Genomic DNA, 21,297 nt, shown 5'->3' with positions numbered 1-21,297 from the left:
AGAAGCCTTGGTCACTGGCAGTTAGACTCCCACAAGCCGCACTTCGCAAGGTTTAAACTTGGTCCAAATATGATTTTTCTTATGGTACAGGATTGATTAGCGGTTGATGCTATCAAAAACTGACATTTAACTGAAGTAATTTTTACTTTTTGATGCCATACATCAACGGGGGCGGCAATGTATACACATATAATTACTCAACAACTTATGTAATGACTTCTGATTTAATAAGACTGATCTTTGTTAAGTTGTGTAAACACACGCACAGTTTCTCGCATAAAAATTTAGTCGATATATTTAGCTGCTAATTTCTCTTTATTCAGAAGCCATTCAATTCAGTATTTAATTTATTTCTTGATTTACATAGTAAACAGTCATCGCGAACGTACACCTTGTATTAGAGTATTTATTTTGCACCCTTTCTATGTCCTTTGTCCGTCTAGTTGGGAGTATACAAAGAGAGTTTAGCTCTGATAATCTGAAAGATAAGAGAAGGTGCGGAATTTGAGTTTTTGTTATAGTAAAAAGGCGAAGTAAATCATACCATAAAAGATTTCATGAAATTGATACCTTGAAGACTAAAAAGTTGAAGAGAAGCAATGAGTGTATAGTTGTTTATAGGCGTCAAAATGTAATATTTTGCCATTTCATAAAGTTGGGATATAAGATCCTATTGTGGGAGAAAACCTCCCCTTTTTGTTTACATTACAGATGACAACAGTCCTTCCTGGTCATTTCCTCTGAGAATTGTGCACGAAACATATACAGGAAGTGACAATTTGGTCGGAGTAGCCAAAGTCAAACAGTAAATGGCAAATTCCTAAACACCATTAGTAAAACTCAAAGATGCAAATCAACACAAGCTAACCTCAATCCAGAAGCTCTGAAAAATGGTCCTGCTGAAAGGAGCCATCTCGATCTCGCCTGCCGTCCTTTCCACGAACACACTTCCGGTACCTGTGTACACGGACACGAGAAGCCTTGGTCACTGGCAGTTGGACTCCCACAAGCCGCACTTCGCAAGGTTTAAACTTGGTCCAAATATGATTTTTTTACGGTACAGGATTGAATAGCGGTTGATGCTTTCAAAAACTGACATATGATCTGAAGTAACTTCTACCTTTTCGATGCCATACATCAACGGGAGCGGCAATGTATACACATATAATTACTCAACAACGCATGTAATGACTTCTGATTTATTCGTTAAGACTGATCTTTGTTAAGTTGTGTAAACACACGCATAATTTCCTGCATAAAAAATTCAGTCGATTTCTTTAGCTGCTATTTTCTCTGGATTCAGAAGCCATTCAATTCAGTATTTAATTCAATTCTTTATTTGCATAGTAAACAGCCAGCGCTGTTTATGCTATCAAAAACTGACATATAATCTGAAGTAATTTTTTGCCTTTTTGATGCCATACATCAACGGGGGCGGCAATGTATAAGCATATAATTACTCAAGAACGCATGTAATGAGTTCTGCTTTATTCATTAAGTCTGATCTTTGTTAAGTTGTGTAAACACACGCATAATTTCTCGCATAAAAATTCAGCCGATTTCTTTAGCTGCTAAGTTCCCTTGATTCAAAAGCCATTCAGTTCAATATTTAATTCAATTCTTTATTTATATAGGAAACAGCCTTCGCGAACGTACACTTAGTATTAGTATTTATTTTGCACCCTTTCTATGTACATTCTCCCTCTAGTTGGGAGTATAGAAAGAGAGTTTAGCCTTGATGTTCTGAAAGATAAGAGAAGGTGCGGAATTTGAGATTTTGTTATAGTAAAAAGGTGAAGATTATACAATAAAAGATTTCAATAAAATGGATATCTTGAAGATTACCAAGTTGAAGAGAAGCAATGTGTGTATAGTTGTTTATAGGCGTCAAAATGGGATATTAATTTCCCATTTCATAAAAGTGGGATAAAAGATCCTATTGTGGGAGAAAACCTCCCCTTTTGAATTTGCGTAAAACCTCCCATTTTTATTTTAGGACACATTTTCCCATTTTTATTTTTAGACAAAAGTTTCCATTTTTATTATTTATTTGCCTTAGTACATCTCATCCCGCGGCTAAGGTATTTTCATTGTGACTGACCAAATAGTGTTTTTGCAAGTTTGACTAACAAGTGACATAAAATTTATACATGATTTATGATTTTAGGCAACTTTAATAAATAACTCTTGTAAATAAATCTTTCGTAGATACTAATATACTGCAATGTTGGTGAGGGGCAGGAGTCAAATTTAAAGGCAGAACGAAATTCATGAGTTGTCAGTTTTGGTTTCCCTCCATTTCATCGATCACCTTTTGTAAAAAAAAAATTCATTCGATTTTTTAAAATTGCGTTTTCTGTTTTTCTATGAGAAAGTTCTGTTCCAATGTATGAGTGGTGCATTCATTGTGTAAATCAGCTGTTGCAAACTGATAGGGCACTATCAAATTTTGTTGGTCCAACGCCATATTTTTCAGACGATACGTCTTCAGCTTTGAAATATGAGATTGAATCTTATACGTTCCCTTCGGGTAGAAATGTGTTTGTCCCCAGTCCTCTAATTATGGTGTCCAAGGAGTTTTGTACTTCTCGTCTTTTCATCACTAAATTTTTGCCGTTCCAGTAGTTAATTCATAGTTAAGATGCGCGGTTGAATCGGCTGAGCCCTTGCTGTCTGTTTGGCTAAATGTGTTGACGTAGGCGCGATTGTTTTTTCGACAAGGTTTTCAATCTGCTTTACTGAAGTAGTTGGAATAATTGTTTTTTCGATGTTCTTCCCTTTCCCGGGGGTGTTTGCTGTCGATGTTCCGTTGTTGTCGGAATTAACTCCTCTAACGTCTCAAGTTGTATGAATGCGTCAAAGGCTGTCATGTCATCGCCTTCGTAACCTAAATTCTAAAGATAGAAACAACATTAGTGTCTGTTCTGGATAGGGTTTTTTTAAAACAAACTAATTATTGGTATTTTTCTTTTTGATACATTTTTATACATCGGACTTTGGATTATCTCCATTCTCATCTACTGCGGCATTGTTTTCTTCCTAATTGAACTATACATTGGTTGCGGAATATGCGGATATAGATTAAATTGTGTTTTTTTTAAAATTCAGTTACTAAATGTTCAGCTTCGTCTGACTATTTTTTTTAAAGAAAGAAATCCTCATAGAAGTGAATACATTTTTGTAAGTGTCAAATAAAGTTCCCGCCAAAGTTAGCAGAAGCTCCAGTTATTTTGTATTTGTAGGGCTTTTATAATTGTTAGAATTTGAATAATAAATTTCAAGAAAAAAGCGGAAAAATGGATTCCGCATTGCTCTACAATAAATTTTGCATTGCCGACATTTCTATATAACGGTTGTCAAAGAAATTAGGAGAAATAAAAGAGTATTAATAGACTGTTCTCATTGGATAACTTAGATAAGGTCTATCCTCCCTTTGAAAACTATCTTGTGAAACAACAAGTTCTTTATAGAAAGTTTGTTTACCCTGTTTCATGTCGTTATTAAATTCAATTTCGCGCCAGAGTTGCTTTAGTCCATCACTTTTTTAAATGTTTTTTGTTAATCTTTGTGGTGCAGTATTAGGCTCAAAAATATCAGGTTCTTTTACTCTAATTATACCTGGTGTTAGTTCAACCCAGGAATTTTCATCTTCACTTTCCAATTGGATTAAGTTATCGTGTTTTTCTACACATGATCGTTCTTCGGAGTGATTATGTGTTTTCTAGTAATTGGATCAACAAATAGTATCTTTTTTGATAGATAATTGGAATTCTGTTAAAAATTATCCATTAATTGTAATGGTGAAAAATACTGGGCAATGATATCATAGCCAAGCGACGTTATCATTTGTCTCTAAGAACTTTGAACAATTATTTGATAATAAGAATCCAGCCATGCGTGGATTACTATGCGGGTAAACTAAATTTTTTCTTTTAATTGCACGTTCTAACGCACAGTCAATTTTTATCTTTTGTAAATAATAATGCCGAAGTCTACTTACATTAGTGTTTTCGCATTATTCCAGTTTTGTTCCCATATGAGCTCATAATTAATTCCTGATTGCATATCAATTTTTGGGTCTCCATTTATATATGAAATCTGTTTTACAAGCATTTTGCTGTCTTTATATGTCGTTTTATATACGTCTGGTACTGGTTTCTTTGCTTTTCCTTAATCCATATCAAGCCCTCCATCATAATATATGTATAGGGAACTATAACGAGTGGGATAATCAATTTTGTTTGAGTCTCCAATTGTCTGCGGTTATTGTAAATCTGATGGTTGCGTGTATTTAATGAGTTTCCTGTGAATCGAGTGATCTCTTGCAATATATTATTTTTAATTGTATTAATTTCGCTGGAGCTGAATGTATTTCTTCCATTGAACAGTTTTCTCATGTGTATGCATAAGGGTCAGTCGATTCATTATTTTAGCCATTTTTGTAGACTACAAGGCAGGGGATGTTATAATGATTATTCAGTTCCATCTTCTATGTTTACTGGTGGTTTAAAGTCTTGCATGTCTCATAAGTATTTTGTTAAAACCATTCTGTTTCTGAAATCCTTACTATGTTTGTCACTAACGTCACCTTTGTTCATAAATTTTTGTTTCTTTACATTTTTGTTAAATGGAACTTTTTGTGTGTGTTGATAGTTGCAAAGCGTGTCTTCCTAGCGTGAATTGTTCATTGGTCAATTTCATATCTGAGCTTATTTTTGCTTACTTAGCGGAGAATCCACTATCGTCGAAAGTATCATAGTACCACTTTAGCTTCTAATTTAGTCTTCTAATAATTCTGCTGCATAGTAGCAGTCGCTTTACTTTCATTTTTTCGGCTTCTTTATGTAAATTTGGTGTCTGCGGTTGCTCCAGTTATTGAAAACAATGTAGAATTAATTAGGGGTTTAATTATACGAACTCTTAGATCAAAGGGATAGAAATTAGTTGAAAGTGAAGGATTATTTTTTTGATTACTTCATTTATCTCGTCCAATACTTCCGGATATGGCTCTGGAAACTCAATGCTGGTTAGTTCGTTTGCTTTTTCACAATTTATCTCTAGGATTTTGTGTTTCTTAATCAATAATATCAGTAAAAGTGTGAATATTAGATTTGATTTTATGTTCAAAAGCGAATATCAAAACAGCGAATTGCTGTGAAGTATGTTTTACTAAAAACGTTTCTACCGATTGATATGCAAATCGGAATTGTTTTTACTACATTTAGTAGTAGGGGTAGTATGTATATTGTTTGGAAGTTGCGGTGGCGGCATTTCAACAATGTTGAATACTGGCCAAGGCATATAATGCATTTTTTAAGAGGCTGAGTTTTATTAAATTTGTTTATGGGGTGTCTTTTGTAGGTCTGGAATTGTTCAGGTTCGGCATATACAGTAGTATAATCAGCAATTAAGGGTTGTATTTTTTGCTCTATCGGAAAATATTATGCTATATTTCTATGCACTGCTCATTTTTTTATTCCCGTCTCCTTGTGTTTCATGTGTTCTGTTAGTTTTGTAACAGTGTAGGGACAGGGCCGAAGTGATTTTTTTGGATATAAGTAGGCTTCTTGCAATCCTAACCCAGGGGAGATAAATATTTGTGGCTGTGTTTCGAATATAATTTCATACCGTGTGACCTGTACTATAATTTCTATATTATGCGCAAATGCAAATTTGAAATCGAGTTTTGCCCAATTGTTTTCAGTATCTTTTAGAAAATGGCTAAGATGGTTTGTAAAATGTTTATTTTGAATTTCTACCTTCCCATTAGTCCAATGTGAATATGCTGCCCGTGGCCCTAGTGTAATTACAAGCTCGAAAGTTCCACTAATGGTCGATGTGTAGTATGGAAGAAGTGATTTGTTTCTAATTCGCCTCTTTGCTGTAAAGGTACTTCATTTAAATCGTGTCTTTGAACTTATATTTTGTATGTATATATAAGGGAACGTGGAGCCTATTAGAAAGAATTCGTATGTTTGTAATGGGGTATTTTTCCACAAAGTTCTCTATGCTGGGGGGGGCATTTTCTGTTTGGCTTATTCAAATACACGGGAATTGGCTGATACATTTCTCTTTGTGGGGGAATTGATGTATAATTATACAGTCAGTTAATTGCCAATGCGCCCCCAATACGCTAAAAACTTCAGTGTTTGACTCGGGAGTTCCTAAATTTTTCTGCAACAATATGCGATATAACAGTGGAAAGTGTAGCCTTTCTTAATAGAACGTGATATTCTTTTTTGTGAACATTTCTTCTTTGTATTAGATTGTAGTAATGTGTCGTCAATATATGTGATAGGCTTCTTTTCTTTTCTTTTCTTTAGAGGTCCGATTGTATAAAGCATTAGTTACTAAAGAAGTTGGGTAGTGGTTTTAATCCGTAAAAGCCGACTTGATAAGTATTTTGTCTTCCTCCTATTATAAACCCTGTTAGTGTTTGGGTTTCGGAAGTAAATGGTAATTAATGATATGCACACGAGAAATCGCTACATGTAAAATATAAGGCATTTACTCGGGTTATTAAAACATGTAGTGGTTCTAACGGCCAACTTGAAATACTAGTGTAAGTAATAGAGTGTAGATAGCGGCATCTACTGGTTTGACTTACTGGTTTGACGTAATCCTCCTTGGGAAAAATTATGATTGGTTTGACGAACCAGTTATTCATGTCGTCATGCTCTTCTAACTCTGATAATTCCTGCTCGTATTAGTTCCGTCCCTAGTAATTCGAGTTTGTCCCTCAAAATGATGGGTAATTTACTAGGTCTTTGTTTTCAGAATTCGGGATTTGTAATAAGAGGTATATTAAATTTTTTTTAGTACAACCGCTGTCGTGTTTATGAAGTGAACACACATGGTTATCTGTGAGTAGTATATCTGCAAGTCGGAAGAGCTCGTTCTCAGTTAAGTCTATTTGTGTTAAATTGAGGTTTTGTAGAAACTCGTAGTGAATTTATCTATTAATTCTTTTACTTAATAAGACGAGCGAAATATTGGAAATTGTTCTTTCGATTTAGCTTGGCACGTATTTTTAGCCTCTTTAGAAAAGTTGGTTGCCATTTCATTCTTGTTTTTACATTTTTCTAATTCTCCAGCGAATAGCTCCATTATCCCGGCAATATGTTCGGCAGTGGGGGAGGGGTGGTTTTCTGGTATTTATTAATTCTAACCCCTTGCCACTAGTATACGTAAATTGTTATTCCTGTATGAAATGTTCCGCTAGCTCTTGGGCTATTTTCTATAGTCTGGGGTTGCCGCCACATGTAATCTTAGGCATAGCAACAAATCTTTTGACGTCTAGCATAAATGTCTTCTGCAATTCGCAAAAAAACAACAGGTTTTGCGTGCTTCTTAAGGGTGAGATTTATAGTACTCTTTCCTTTTAAGACTATATTATTTGCTCACTATACTCATCTTGATTATGTTTTGGCTCGTAAGCTTATTTGCTCAATTTTTAAGATTGTAGAATATTATCCTTCAAGTTGGGGTACCTTTTATTTAAAGAGATAGCACAGTCTGTGTCTAATACAAAGTCTCTTGAGATAGTATTGTTTACAGGCATATTGTCCGCGAACTTTAAATGCTCGTCAATAATAATGTACCTTATACACTCAGTTGTTAAGTCAGTGGATTCGGATATAGTTTTTGTAGTTGTATTCAGCATTAAAAATTTATCGATCTCTTCGTATCTATTGATAATTGAATGGGTGAACTCGCTATAGTCACTGATACTATACTTTTGTGCAGTGTTTGAAATATCATATATAGTAAATCGCGTATTCCTTTATTTTGTGTAACTTAATGATTTTTGTGGTTTTCAATAAAAGAAATTGGTTTTCTCTCTTAGTGCAAATAGTATTTATGAAGCACAACTCAGTTTTTACTGTACATGTATTCGGTACAAAAGAAGTGCCTTTCGCAAAGATAGCTTGTCATTACACCTATGATTGTGAAGAAATGTAAATTGATGTGGAATATACAGCGGCTGATGTATTATAGCTGCATGTTTTTGATACCGATTTTCCTTTTCTTATTCAGTGAGTCATAAGTAAGCGCTCTCTTATCACTGGTTTTCTGTTCTACTGCTGGTATATCGAGGTATAATGCTTTAAGGAATGTTTGACAAATGTGTACTCCTAATAATTGAGATTTCTCAGTGAACAAGACTCTAGTTTGCTTTATATGTCCCGTCGTGTCCAAGTACGATATTTGAATAGCGTAACCTATCATGGGTCTTTGAGAGCCGTTATAAGTTCTTGCTTTATTGCCTGATGTTTGAATGTTATTAAGCTCAATAAATGTTAGATAGATAATAATAGGGCACGTTGATCCTGGGTCTATCTTAAATTCCATTTTTAGGCCACTGTTTTTTATTGTCTCCGGTAGCAAAGGTTTTGTTTTTGGGAGATTTTTTGATAAGTTTAAAGGAAATGAATCCGAGATAGCATTACAATAGTCAACTTTATTTCATTGTGGGATCCACCGAACATTGTTCTGCTTTTGCGTATTGTAAGGACTTCGTGATATTCTTTTTTATATTGAACATTTCTTTGTATTAGATTGTAGTAATGTATCGTCTATATATGTGATAGCTTCTTTTCTTTTATTAGAGGTCCGAATGTGTAAAGCATTAACTTACTAAAGAAGTTGGGTAGTGGTTTTAATCCGTAAAAGCCGACTTGATAAGTATATTGTCTTCCTCCTATTGTAAATCCTGTTAATGTTTGGGTTTCTGAAGTAAATGGTAATTGATGATATGCACACGAAAGATCGCTACATGTAAAATATGAGGCCTTTACCCGGGTTATTAAAACATGTAGTGGTTCTAACGGCCAACTTGAAATACTAGTGTCAGTAATAGAGTTTAGATAGCGGCATCTACTGGTTTGACGTAATCCTCCTTGGGAAAAATTATGATTGGGTTGACGAACCAGCTTCTCATGTCGTCATGCTCATCTAACTCTGATAATTCCTGCTCGTATTAGTTGAGTCCCTAGTAATTCGAGTTTGTCCCTCAAATTGATGGGTAATTTACTAGGTCTTTGTTTTCAGAATTCGGGATTTGTAATAAGAGGTATATTAAATTGTTTTTTAGTACAACCGCTGTCGTATTTATGAAGTGAACACACATGGTTATCTGTGAGTAGTATATCTGCAAGTCGGAAGAGCTCGTTCTCAGTTAAGTCTATTTGTGTTAAATTGAGGTTTTGTAGAAACTCGTAGTGAATTTATCTATTAATTCTTTTACTTAATTAGACGAGCGAAATATTGGAAATTGTTCTTTCGATTTAGCTTGGCACGTATTTTTAGCCTCTTTAGAAAAGTTGGTTGCCATTTCATTCTTGTTTTTACATTTTTCTAATTCTCCAGCGAATAGCTCCATTATCCCGGCAATATGTTCGGCAGTGGGGGAGGGGTGGTTTTCTGGTATTTATTAATTCTAACCCCTTGCCACTAGTATACGTAAATTGTTATTCCTGTATGAAATGTTGCACTAGCTCTTGGGCTATTTTCTATAGTCTGGGGTTGCCGCCACATGTAATCTTTGGCATAGCAACAAATCTTTTGACGTCTAGCATAAATGTCTTCTGCAATTCGCAAAAAAACAACAGGTTTTGCGTGCCTCTTATGGGTGAGATTTATAGTACTCTTTCCGTTTAAGACTATATTATTTGCTCACTATACTCATCTTGATTATGTTTTGGCTCGTAAGCTTATTTGCTCAATTTTTAAGATTGTAGAATATTATCCTTCAAGTTGGGGTACCTTTTATTTAAAGAGATAGCACAGTCTGTGTCTAATACAAAGTCTCTTGAGATAGTATTGTTTACAGGCATATTGTCCGCGAACTTTAAATGCTCGTCAATAATAATGTACCTTATACACTCAGTTGTTAAGTCAGTGGATTCGGATATAGTTTTTGTAGTTGTATTCAGCATTAAAAATTTATCGATCTCTTCGTATCTATTGATAATTGAATGGGTGAACTCGCTATAGTCACTGATACTATACTTTTGTGCAGTGTTTGAAATATCATATATAGTAAATCGCGTATTCCTTTATTTTGTGTAACTTAATGATTTTTGTGGTTTTCAATAAAAGAAATTGGTTTTCTCTCTTAGTGCAAATAGTATTTATGAATCACAACTCAGTTTTTACTGTACACGTATTCGGTACAAAAGAAGTGCCTTTCGCAAAGATAGCTTGTCATTACACCTATGATTGTGAAGAAATGTAAATTGATGTGGAATATACAGCGGCTGATGTATTAAAGCTGCATGTTTTTGATACCGATTTTCCTTTTCTTATTCAGTGAGTCATAAGTAAGCGCTCTCTTATCACTGGTTTTCTGTTCTACTGCTGGAATATCGGGGTATAATGCTTTAAGGAATGTTTGACAAATGTGTACTCCTAATAATTGAGATTTCTCAGTGAACAAGACTCTAGTTTGCTTTATTATGTCCCGTCGTGTCCAAGTACGATATTTGAATAGCGTAACCTATCATGGGTATTTGAGAGCCGTTATAAGTTCTTGCTTTATTGCCTGATGTTTGAATGTTATTAAGCTCAATAAATGTTAGATAGATAATAATAGGGCACGTTGATCCTGGTTCTATCTTAATTTCCATTTTTAGGCGACTGTTTTTTTTGTCTCCGTTAGCAAAGGTTTTGTTTTTGGCAGGTTTTTATAAGTTTAGAGGAAAGGAATCCGAGATAGCATTACAGTAGTCAACTTTTTTTTGTTGTTGAATCCACCGAACATTGTTCTCCTTTTGCGTATTGTAAGGCCTTTTATTATTTGCTTGATTTCTGCTGAACTGCTTATTCTCACGCGCATAGTATTGTTTGGTGGCATACTCATTTGTCGAAATTAATTTGATCGAAGAAATTTCTGGTAGTTTTGTCTGTTTTGACTAAATCTTTTTCCTTAGTTATAAATATTTCCAGTATTATAATTATTCGGGTTATTATGGAAACACTTTGGTTTTTGAGCTCAGTTGTTGTAGTTTCTATGTCTATTAGTGTATTGAATATTATTCCAAGCTCCCCGTCTAAAGTTAGAACTTATTGTAGGCTACCTTACTCTTTTCTAATAGTTCCTTTCTAATCTTTTGTACTTCGACGTCCAACTTCTTTACTACAAGTAGAAAGTGTCAGGGATTTCTACAATACTATTAGAATCTAGTAATATTTGCTCGTCCCGTTATATTCGGGTTTCTAGTAAAGTTGCTTGCACGCTGTATAGCACTAACTTCGTTACTTTTTTATTTGCTCTCGTAGAGAAACAATTATTGTAAATGTGTGTCTTTTTTATGCAAAATTTTCGCTTGACCGTTTTGACTTTTCGAGTGACTTCTACGCCCGTTTTGTTCTGCTTTCCGCGTGATCTAAATTTCTTTCTCAATCACAATTTCAAGCAGCTGCACTCATTTGACGGCAATTTAATAAAATAAGGCAAATGGAAAAAGCGCCGAAACTGGTGCCATTTTTCACTTTAAATCTTAATAATAGTATATGTTAACCTCTGTGGTTATTTGAAGCCCACTTTTGAACTTCTTAGTCCCATTTAGGCTTGCCCCCCCCCGCACGATGGAAGCAGGCTGCAATTGATTAAGAGCTCCCACTAGTCCTTCGAGAGCAATTCCTCCGACATTTAGTCGGTTAATGTATTAAGTTGTAAGTTCCTTAATTTGGCTTTCCATGGACGTTATTTTATCGGAGTGTTGTAGCTTAATTTTCCTTGATAGCTATACAAGTTAAGTCTTGTGTTATTTAATGTCTTTAACTCGTCCCAACTTTGTTCCAGTTTCTTAATGCGTCGTTCGTGGGCCTTTCGTTTGAGCGAGGGGATTGTAGTCACCTTATAACAAAATCAATATATTTTTCTCTTTGTCTGGATTGTCTTATCACGCAGAATTAGTTAAGTTTTTTAAGTCCTCTGTCCAACCTCTATCAACAGCGTGCTTGACTCATACATGAAAATAATTACATGAAAATAATCGTTAAATAAGTGTACATGAAATTAATTGTTAAATGATTTCGCTGTCTAGAAGCATTCTACTTCTAATCTGTTTGATTTTATCACAACCGTCAGTGAATCTATCAAGGAAGTCATCTTTTATGTCATTTCAAACTTTAGCCCCGTCGACAGCGTTAAACGATTATAATGCAGTAGCAGTTAAATGGGAACCAAGAAGTGGTGTGTCTCTATTCATATCTTTTTCTTAGCAGGATCAGTAGGAACTACTCCTAGTGAAAACTTAAACGTTTGGTTAACTGAGTTCCGGAAGTCGATTGCATTTTGATTTGGATCCTTACCCGGAAATGTTATAGATACATTAGCAAAGAGATAGGAGCATCAGCCATTTCTTTTTAAACAGCTTGGGCTCTGCCAATTTTCCTTTGTATAAATTTATTATATGTTAAATTTTTTCGAAGAAGCGGAGACTTTATATAGTCTAAGAGTTACTTCTTCTAGGTGCAGCTTTTCTAATTCGAAAACTTCGAACTTTGAAGTCTTTGTTCAAGTCAGATAAATGACGAAAGATAGATTTTGTAAAAATAGCTGATACAATTTTTAAGGCAATTTTTTAAGAACGACTGATCTAAGTCAGAGCATAAGCATCAGGAAACTTGGAATATTTTCTAATTTTTTTGCCTCCTGAGGACATTTTATTTTCGAAGACAGTCTTTGGAACATAGTGTTTATTAACATTGAGCGTGCCTCACTGTTCACACCATTTTATACTCTCCGTCTTGTCGGAAGTACACAGAAAGTATTTAGCTTTGTTGTTCTAAAGGTAAAAGTTGCGGAATTTAATGTTCTATTATAACAAGGAGCTGAGGGATATAATACAATAAAAGTTTTCAATATAATGGATATCATGAAGATTAGCACGTGGAAGAAAAGTTATGGGTGTATAGGTTTAAGATTGATATTTTGGGATACTGAGAGGATAAATAACCGCCTCCTACATATAGGCGTCAAAGTGGGATAATTTGCCCTTTTTTATACAAGTGGGATGTAAGATCCCATTGTGGGAGAAAACCTCCCGTTTTGAATTTGGCGTAAATGCTCCTATTTTTTTTGTGACAAATGTTCCCAATTTCATTCTGGGACAAAAGATTCTTTTTTTATTTTTTTATTTGCTTTAGTACATATTGATGTATCTTCCTCCGTCATCCCCCTCTACTCACAAACAAATAATTCTATTCTCTATATTTTAAATGCCCTATGGCAATCCTCTTCTGGATGCAGGGTCACTATATCATTATTTTAGGATCTCAACAATTTATCGGTCATTGATTTGTTCCGCTGACCATTATAAATGGACTATCAACTCTGTAATACAACTTTTATGTAGCCGAATTTTTATCATTTATTTGGTTGCTGAAGTTATCATTTACGTTAATAACCTTGAGCCTGCCTTACTGGTCACACCAATTTATACTCTTCGTCTTTAGCAACCATTAAGCAACCAAATCATTTACTTGGTTGCTAAAGTAAATAAATGATAAATTTTCGGCTACATTAAAGTTGCGAAACAGAATTGATTAGATTTGTAGAATATATAAAGTGTTCTCGACTTAAAATAATAAGCCCGTCCTGACGTTTGTTTCTGTAGTTTTAAATGCCACACACGAATTCAACTCGAAGTCAACTGGTTCGGACAAGGAGAAAACGACTGTTTAATTTTTTTTAAAAAAACATGTTATTTAACAGTTATTTTATTTTTGCGGCCTAGCTCCATTGGTTCTGGTTTGGTGATTCACGTTGAATTTACGTCATTGCATGAACGGAAAGTTGAACAAAGCTATACTTGATTTTCTATTATTGATATTGGATTAAAAGTGATTTGATTGAATCCATTGGTGCTGAATTGCTTGCTGTATTATCAAATGTGTCATTATTTAGTTAAATTTTTATTGACAATACTGTTTTAAATTGTGTAATAGCAGATTGAGCGTTGAAATAGATTTTGTGGATGGCTAATAACCTCGAGTGATCCTTGAACTATAAGATTTTAGTTAAAACAGAGTATGTTTGGACACTGTAAGCTGAATTTATGAGCAAAAGCATTTATGAACGTTTTGAATCTTTGTAATTGCTTTCTCATCCTTTTGAATTCTCAGCTTTTCCGAGAGAAAACGAGTGCAAAGCTGACCTTTAACAAAATACCCTTATTTACATCTAATTAAAACAAAATACTGTAAGAATGCGCGAATTTTTAAGAAGTTATTAGTATTAGTTGATGAGCCGGCTATAAAGTATCGATCTTTTCGAAGAGAGGGGTAATATATTCTCCAACAGCTATTCAGTATTGTGAATTTAATTGTTTTCTCGGAAGGTCAGAGAGCATCGTCTTTTTCAGACGTGTCATGAGCGAAGACTCAGACAGCGGTGATGAAGGACCATCGGAAGCCAAGTTTCAGCGAATGACGTCACAGGACGATGACAACCTCATTTCCAAATCCTCTATCAACAATATAGTCAAAGCTGCCCTTGACAATTACGCGTCTGAAAATATTGGTAGCCGTTTCCTTTCCAGGATCCCGAAGTAGCTCACATTAATGTTTTGTTATCCAGAAGTTTTTTTGCTTTTGCTTTTTTAAATTACTCAATTGAATTCAAATTTCAGGCCGTTTTCGGGCTGGTTTTCATTTTTCAGTTTAAAACCAATGTGCCTCTTTTTCTAATGTATTTCCATGAATTTTTGTCTAGACCTCTCTTGACAACTATTATTAATTTGAAGGTAATCTCAATTGAGCGTGTATATTGTTGACAAAAATTAGAAAGTTCTTCGCTTTTCAGAACAAATTTGTCGCTTTTTCATATGAGTTTGGTTATAAAGGCTTTTCATTTGTTTGCACGCATAATAGGCCTTTTTTGACGTGGCACGAATGAACGAAAATAAAAACGGTTTGACAGGTTTTGATCGTTTGAGGGTTTTGATGGTAATTATAATGAGGGAACTGCAAATTGATCTGCGAAATCTTTTAGGCCTTTACATCAGATCGTTGATCTGATTCACCAACTTTTGCTATTGATGTTATACGAGTGGAGTCAATGAACAAAATTTTGAAATAATTGGATTCCGTGTTCTGAAATAGGCTTCTACCTTTTGGAGAATTTATAACATGACCTAGTGGAGGCATAATTATATGTAAGACATGCTTGCTTGAGGTAGAGTGATATCAAATAAAACCAATTCATATTCTGGAAGCTCTAGAATATTTTGAAAGGAAACTGTTATCAGCTTCAGATCAAAGAGTGCCAACTCGTATATCAGCTGAAGCTAAATTATCATTGGCATACTTTGGATCTGCGTTCATTCGAAAAGTCACAGACGCTGCATTGAGTCACAGTAAGAAGAAAACGATGAGCCATGAAGATGTAGCTGCTGGTTTGAAAGAATTCGGATTTGATAGCATCGCTGAAAAATGTTTGCCCATTGCTGAGCAGAATAAAGCTTCCAGAGCTGCTAATAGGAGCCGAAAAAAGCAACAGAAACTGGAATCCAAAGGCATATCTGAAGAGGAGCTGTTGAAGCAACAGGAGGCATTATTTGAACAGGTGAGTAAAGTTTTATAGGTTTGTCATAAGCAACGCGTAAGCGATCACGTTTGTGTTTACCGTGGGCTTCAAATTGCTTATTATCGCTTCACTTTTTTCAGCTTGCTAGTGCTTTTGACGAAATTTTTGTTTGATTTTCTGCACGATACGTCCAGAAAATTATTCTTCGCATCTGTTAATTTTAGACAGCTAGAAGATCTGCGCAAGTTAGTGACTGGAAAAGAGGAAATTGGTATTTAATTGCTCTCAATCTGAGTTAGCATTTTTTTAGGTCATGTTGGTCTTTTTAATGGACACCCTCATCTTTACAGCCGGCCAATTATAGCGGGTCCGTTTTTTTGCAGTTCAAACAATTGTATAGGCGCGAATTTTTTTGCTACTCGAAGAGGAGTTGTGGATTTCTGTTTTTACGACTTGAAGAAGCGTTACGGTTTTCTGTTTTTATTACGACTCGGAGAAGTATTGGTTGAGCTTTTTTTTATCGAGACAAGTATGGCTTAAGGCTCTAAGCGAAATACAATGCTACTTTTTTCCTTCCTGGCTTTACCTGGTTATCCAGTTTTTGAGGACCAAAAGTCAAATGGTCAGTTAAATGCGTCAAACCAAAAGTAAGTAGTACGATAATTCGCAAATTAAAGGACCAGGCGGACTAATATAATTATTAGTAGCCGTTAGCTTATCAAAGGCGCTATTTCGGTGTTCTCCTTTCTTAAAATTTGTTTTACTTTTTTATCACGTTGTTCGATTTACTTTAGTCACATTTTTCAGGTTCGATTTCCTCCCGTGCAATAAGACTGAATGGTATTTAGTGCGTTATATATTTAGTGCGTTATGTTATCAAAGCTCCTTAAAGTGTACTGCTAGCTGTTATTAGTATTAAGCTGTTTTTTCCTCCAATTTAAAAGGTGATTTAATCACATTTGCCCAATTTAATGAAACTGCAACAGACATTGGATCGTTTCTTGACACCTACAAAAATATAGGAGCTCTCAATTTTATTTTCTGCTTTTTATTTTTCCACTATTCTTTCTGCTTTGAAATTCTACTGCCGGTCACTTGTTGGCTATATTAGGTCGTTTTTACTATTTCTTATTGTTTTTGATACTAGCTCTGTATCCTCCGATTTTTTAAAATATAATTAACCGTAATCAATTCTTTTCACTAATAGCCGCGTCAGCACTTCCAGGCGACTATTATTGCGGTCCCAATTTTTTTCTACTTCGGCTAGCTGATTTTCGTTTCGTCTTAACCTGCGTTGCTGTTAAAAGTTGCCTTCCTGACGTCATTTGTTCTGGTTTTACGTCAATTGCGTGACTTATCTTTCTCAAGAATTTGACTTTTGAACCCGCTTAATGAACTTTAAATTTTATGAACATTTACTAGTTAAAGGCCAATAATGTGCATCAAAGTAGTGCCAAACGTATATGCCCTAAATCTTGAGTATTAGAGTCTCTAGTTTTGATTCCGAGTATTAATTTTGAAAAACTCCATTAGGGTTTTTTCCTTATAGATCGTATATGTCTCATAAAAATGACAGTCCAAATCTAACCAAAAAGTCTAGTGGTCTATTAAAGGACTGTTGCTCACTCTGGTTATCTTATTTCTTTAGTTTTTTCAACTCATGGAAGGCCACAAGCGTCTATCGCAGCTATTTTCTGGCAATCTGCCGGCTATTTTTTGTTTTGTGCATGCGATTGTCCGATTCTTTTTGTATTATTTGGTAACCTGTTAAGCTCACGCAGTGCGATTAAATTCTTTTCTAAAATGTCTTTTTGTACGTCATTGCTGGTTTTTAATTGATCTGAAACAAGGTTTAGCAATTATATGAGTGCTGCTGTTTTCGGTCCTCAAAAACTGGATAAACAGATAAAGCCCGGAGGCAATAAGTAGCATTTTCAGTTCGCCTACAGCCTTACACCATACTTGTCTCTAAGTAAACTAATCAGCAAAACCTTTAAGGCGGATGTTCATGGTATGAAGGGATGTTATCGTTGTTTGTAAGAAGGTTCTCATGAGTGAGGTGAGTTCTCATGTTTGTGTTTGCGCGTGTGTTGTGTGTGCGTGTGCATGTGTGTGCATAGTTTAATCGTCTAGAAGTCAGGTCTTAAAGTTATAAATGTGAGAACGTTGGCCTCGGAATTTTTGCATTGTTTACAATTGCGCCATTAACGTTTGAATAAGCTATCAAAACATTTTTGTTTGGTTTCCTAAACTGGAGCTTTGAAGCTTAAGCTCACAAATATCAACGCCGTATAAATTTTGATTAGTATTTTATTGCTTGAATGATATTAAATTAGCCCGCCTGTCGTTCGAGAGCAATGTGTTCGACGTTAGTCGGTTTTATTTTTAGAGCTGCAAAGCTGTAAGCCGAGCGGAGCTATTTTGCATGATTTGATCATACTTGCGCAATTAAATGAAACTTCAGCAGAGATTGGATCGTTTCTTGACACATAGGAAAAAGGGCGCGTCAATTTTATTCTCTGCGTTTTTTCCACTATTTTTTCAGCTTTGAAATTCTACTGCTGGTCACGGGGGGGGGGGGGTAGACGGCGGCACTTGTTGACTATATTAGGCCGTAATAACTATTTCTTGTTGTTTTTGATACTAGCCCTGTATCCTCTCTTTTTTTAAAGTGTAACCGTAATCTATACTTTTCATTTTCCTTCTTTCAATCCCAATCGGGTTGTGGAAATCAATGGTAGCTATTTTACCGCTATCTGACGGTTATATTCATGGATGTTTAATCTTAACTGTCCTCTTTTTTCCTTTCATAATTTTTAGAAGATTGTGCAAGAAAAAAATCAGCCGTGAAGATTTCTGTGCTTCTCTAAATTTTAAATTGTATTTAGACCCCATTTTTAACCGTCATCGATTGATTCTGACTCCATGTGTTTTGTGCATGCGAACGTCCGATTCTTTTGTTTTTTTTCCGGAAACCTGATTAGTACACGCAGTGCGATTAAAATGAAGTGTCTTTTTTACGTCATTGCTGGTTTTTAATTGATCTGAAACAAGGTTCAGCAATTATATTCGTCCTGCTGGTCTTTTAAGTTGCGATCTATCGTACTACTTACTTCTGGTTTGACGCATTTAATGAGCATTTGACTATTGGTCCTCAAAAACTGGATAAAAAGGTAAAGTCAGGAGGGCATTAAGTAGCATTGGATTTCGCCTAGAGCCGCACACTATACTTGTCTCTAGTCGGGTCCTAAAGTTATAAATGTGAGACCGTTTGCCTCGGAATTTTTGCATTGTTTACAATTGCGCCATTAACGTTTTGAATAAGCTAGCAAAACATTTTTGTTTGGTTTCCTAAGCTGGAGCTTTGAAGCTTAAGCTCACAAATATCAACGCCGTATAAATTTTGATTATTATTTTATTGCTTGAATGATAGTTTACTATTTTCCAAAGCCATTAAGAAAAGCGTATCTTTTCTACTAACACTCTGAATTAAATTAGCCCGCCTGTCGTTCGAGAGCAATGTGTTCGACGTTAGTCGGTTTTGTTTTTAGAGCTGCAAAGCTGTAAGCCGAGCGGAGCTATTTTGCGTGATTTAATCATATTTGCGCAATTAAATGAAACTTCAGCAGAGATTGGATCGTTTCTTGACACATAGAAAAAAAGGGCGCGTCAATTTTATTCTTTCTGCGTTTTTTCTACTATTTTTTCAACTTTGAAATTCTACTGCTGGTCACGGGGGGGGGGGACAGACGGCGGCACTTGTTGATTAGGCCGTATTAACTATTTCTTGTTGTTTTTGATACTAGCCCGGTATCCTCTCATTTTTTTAAAGTGAGTAACCGTAATCTATACTTTTCATTTTCCTTCTTTCAATCCCAATCGGGTTGTGGAAATCAATGGTAGCTCTTTTACCGCTATCTGACGGTTATATTCATGGATGTTTAATCTTAACTGTCCTCTTTTTCCTTTCATAATTTTTAGAAGATTTGGCAAGAAAAAAATCAACCGTGAAGATTTCTGTTCTTCTTTAAATTTTAAATTGTATTTAGACCCCATTTTTAACCGTCATCGATTGATTCTGACTCCATGTGTTTTGTGCATGCGGACGTCCGATTCTTTTGTTTTTTTCCGGAAACCTGATTAGTACACGCAGTGCGATTAAAATGAGGTGTCTTTTTTACGTCATTGCTGGTTTTTAATTGATCTGAAACAAGGTTTAGCAATTATATTCGTCCTGCTGGTCTTTTAAGTTGCGATCTATCGTACTACTTACTTCTGGTTTGACGCATTTAATGAGCATTTGACTATTGGTCCTCAAAAACTGGATAAAAAGGTAAAGTCAGGAGGGCATTAAGTAGCATTGGATTTCGCCTAGAGCCGCACACTATACTTGTCTCTAGTCGGGTCCTAAAGTTGTAAATGTGAGACCGTTTGCCTCGGAATTTTTGCATTGTTTACAATTGCGCCATTAACGTTTTGAATAAGCTAGCAAAACATTTTTGTTTGGTTTCCTAAACTGGAGCTTTGAAGCTTAAGCTCACAAATATCAACGCCGTATAAATTTTGATTATTATTTTATTGCTTGAATGATAGTTTTACTATTTTCCAAAGCCATTAAGAAAAGCGTATCTTTTCTACTAACACTCTGAATTAAATTAGCGCGCCTGTCGTTCGAGAGCAATGTGTTCGACGCTAGTCGGTTTTATTTTTAGAGCTGCAAAGCTGTAAGCCGAGCGGAGCTATTTTGCGTGATTTGATCATATTTGCGCAATTAAATGAAACTTCAGCAGAGATTGGATCGTTTCTTGACACATAGAAAAAAAGGTAGCGTCAATTTTATTCTTTCTGCGTTTTTTCCACTATTTTTTCAACTTTGAAATTCTACTGCTGGTCACGGGGGGGGGGGGGTAGACGGCGGCACTTGTTGACTATATTAGGCCGTATTAACTATTTCTTGTTGTTTTTGAAACTAGCCCGGTATCCTCTCATTTTTTTAAAGTGAGTAACCGTAATCTATACTTTTTATTTTCCTTCTTTCAATCCCAATCGGGTTGTGGAAATCAATGGTAGCTATTTAACCGCTATCTGACGGTTATATTCATGGATGTTTAATCTTAACTGTCCTCTTTTTTCCTTTCATAATTTTTAGAAGATTTGGCAAGAAAAAAATCAACCGTGAAGATTTCTGTGCTTCTTTAAATTTCAAATTGTATTTAGACCCCATTTTTAACCGTCATCGATTGATTCTGACTCCATGTGTTTTGTGCATGCGGACGTCCGATTCTTTTGTTTTTTTCCGGAAACCTGATTAGTACACGCAGTGCGATTAAAATGAAGTGTCTTTTTTACGTCATTGCTGGTTTTTAATTGATCTGAAACAAGGTTTAGCAATTATATTCGTCCTGCTGGTCTTTTAAGTTGCGATCTATCGTACTACTTACTTCTGGTTTGACGCATTTAATGAGCATTTGACTATTGGTCCTCAAAAACTGGATAAAAAGGTAAAGTCCAGAGGGCGTTAAGTGTTATTGCAGTTCGCCTAGAGCCTCACGCTATACTTGTCTCTAAGAAAACTAATCAGTAACACCTTTAAGGCGTATTTTCATGGTATGAAGGGAGGTTATGGTGGTTTGAAGGGAGGTCCTCATGAGTGAGGTGAGTTCTCATGTTTGTGTCTGCGCGTGTGTTGTGTGTGCGTGTGCATAGTTTAATCGTCTAGAAGTCAGGTTTTAAAGTTATAAATGTGAGAACGTTGGCCTCGG

General features: G+C 35.4%; 2 protein-coding genes across 3 annotated transcripts in view; both read left to right on the top strand.

Annotated features, from left to right (window-relative positions):
• The window catches only part of LOC142342272 (type 1 phosphatidylinositol 4,5-bisphosphate 4-phosphatase-like), a 42,340-nt gene extending 28,407 nt beyond the window's left edge, over nucleotides 1-13,933 (top strand). Inside the window, exon 4 of the transcript XR_012759163.1 lies at nucleotides 13,626-13,933. The gene's annotated coding sequence lies outside the window, so the exon portion shown is untranslated. The remainder of the gene's footprint in view (nucleotides 1-13,625) is intronic.
• Nucleotides 1-21,297, top strand: part of LOC142342273 (protein Dr1-like) — a 514,279-nt gene that overhangs the window by 467,101 nt on the left and 25,881 nt on the right. Inside the window, exons 2-3 of one of the 2 annotated variants that reach the window (XM_075393554.1) lie at nucleotides 14,373-14,530; nucleotides 15,264-15,574. In XM_075393554.1, the coding sequence (XP_075249669.1) occupies nucleotides 14,380-14,530; nucleotides 15,264-15,574 (462 nt within the window). In that variant the 5' untranslated portion in view covers nucleotides 14,373-14,379. Of the gene's footprint in view, nucleotides 1-14,372; nucleotides 14,531-15,257; nucleotides 15,575-21,297 lie in introns of both variants that reach the window. The other variant, XM_075393553.1, reaches the window with a different exon arrangement.

The sequence above is a fragment of the Convolutriloba macropyga genome, chromosome 7, assembly GCF_964194025.1.
Source record: "Convolutriloba macropyga chromosome 7, txConMacr16.3, whole genome shotgun sequence".
Taxonomy (NCBI): Eukaryota; Metazoa; Xenacoelomorpha; order Acoela; family Convolutidae; genus Convolutriloba; species Convolutriloba macropyga.
This window is presented reverse-complemented; position numbering and strand designations above follow the sequence as displayed.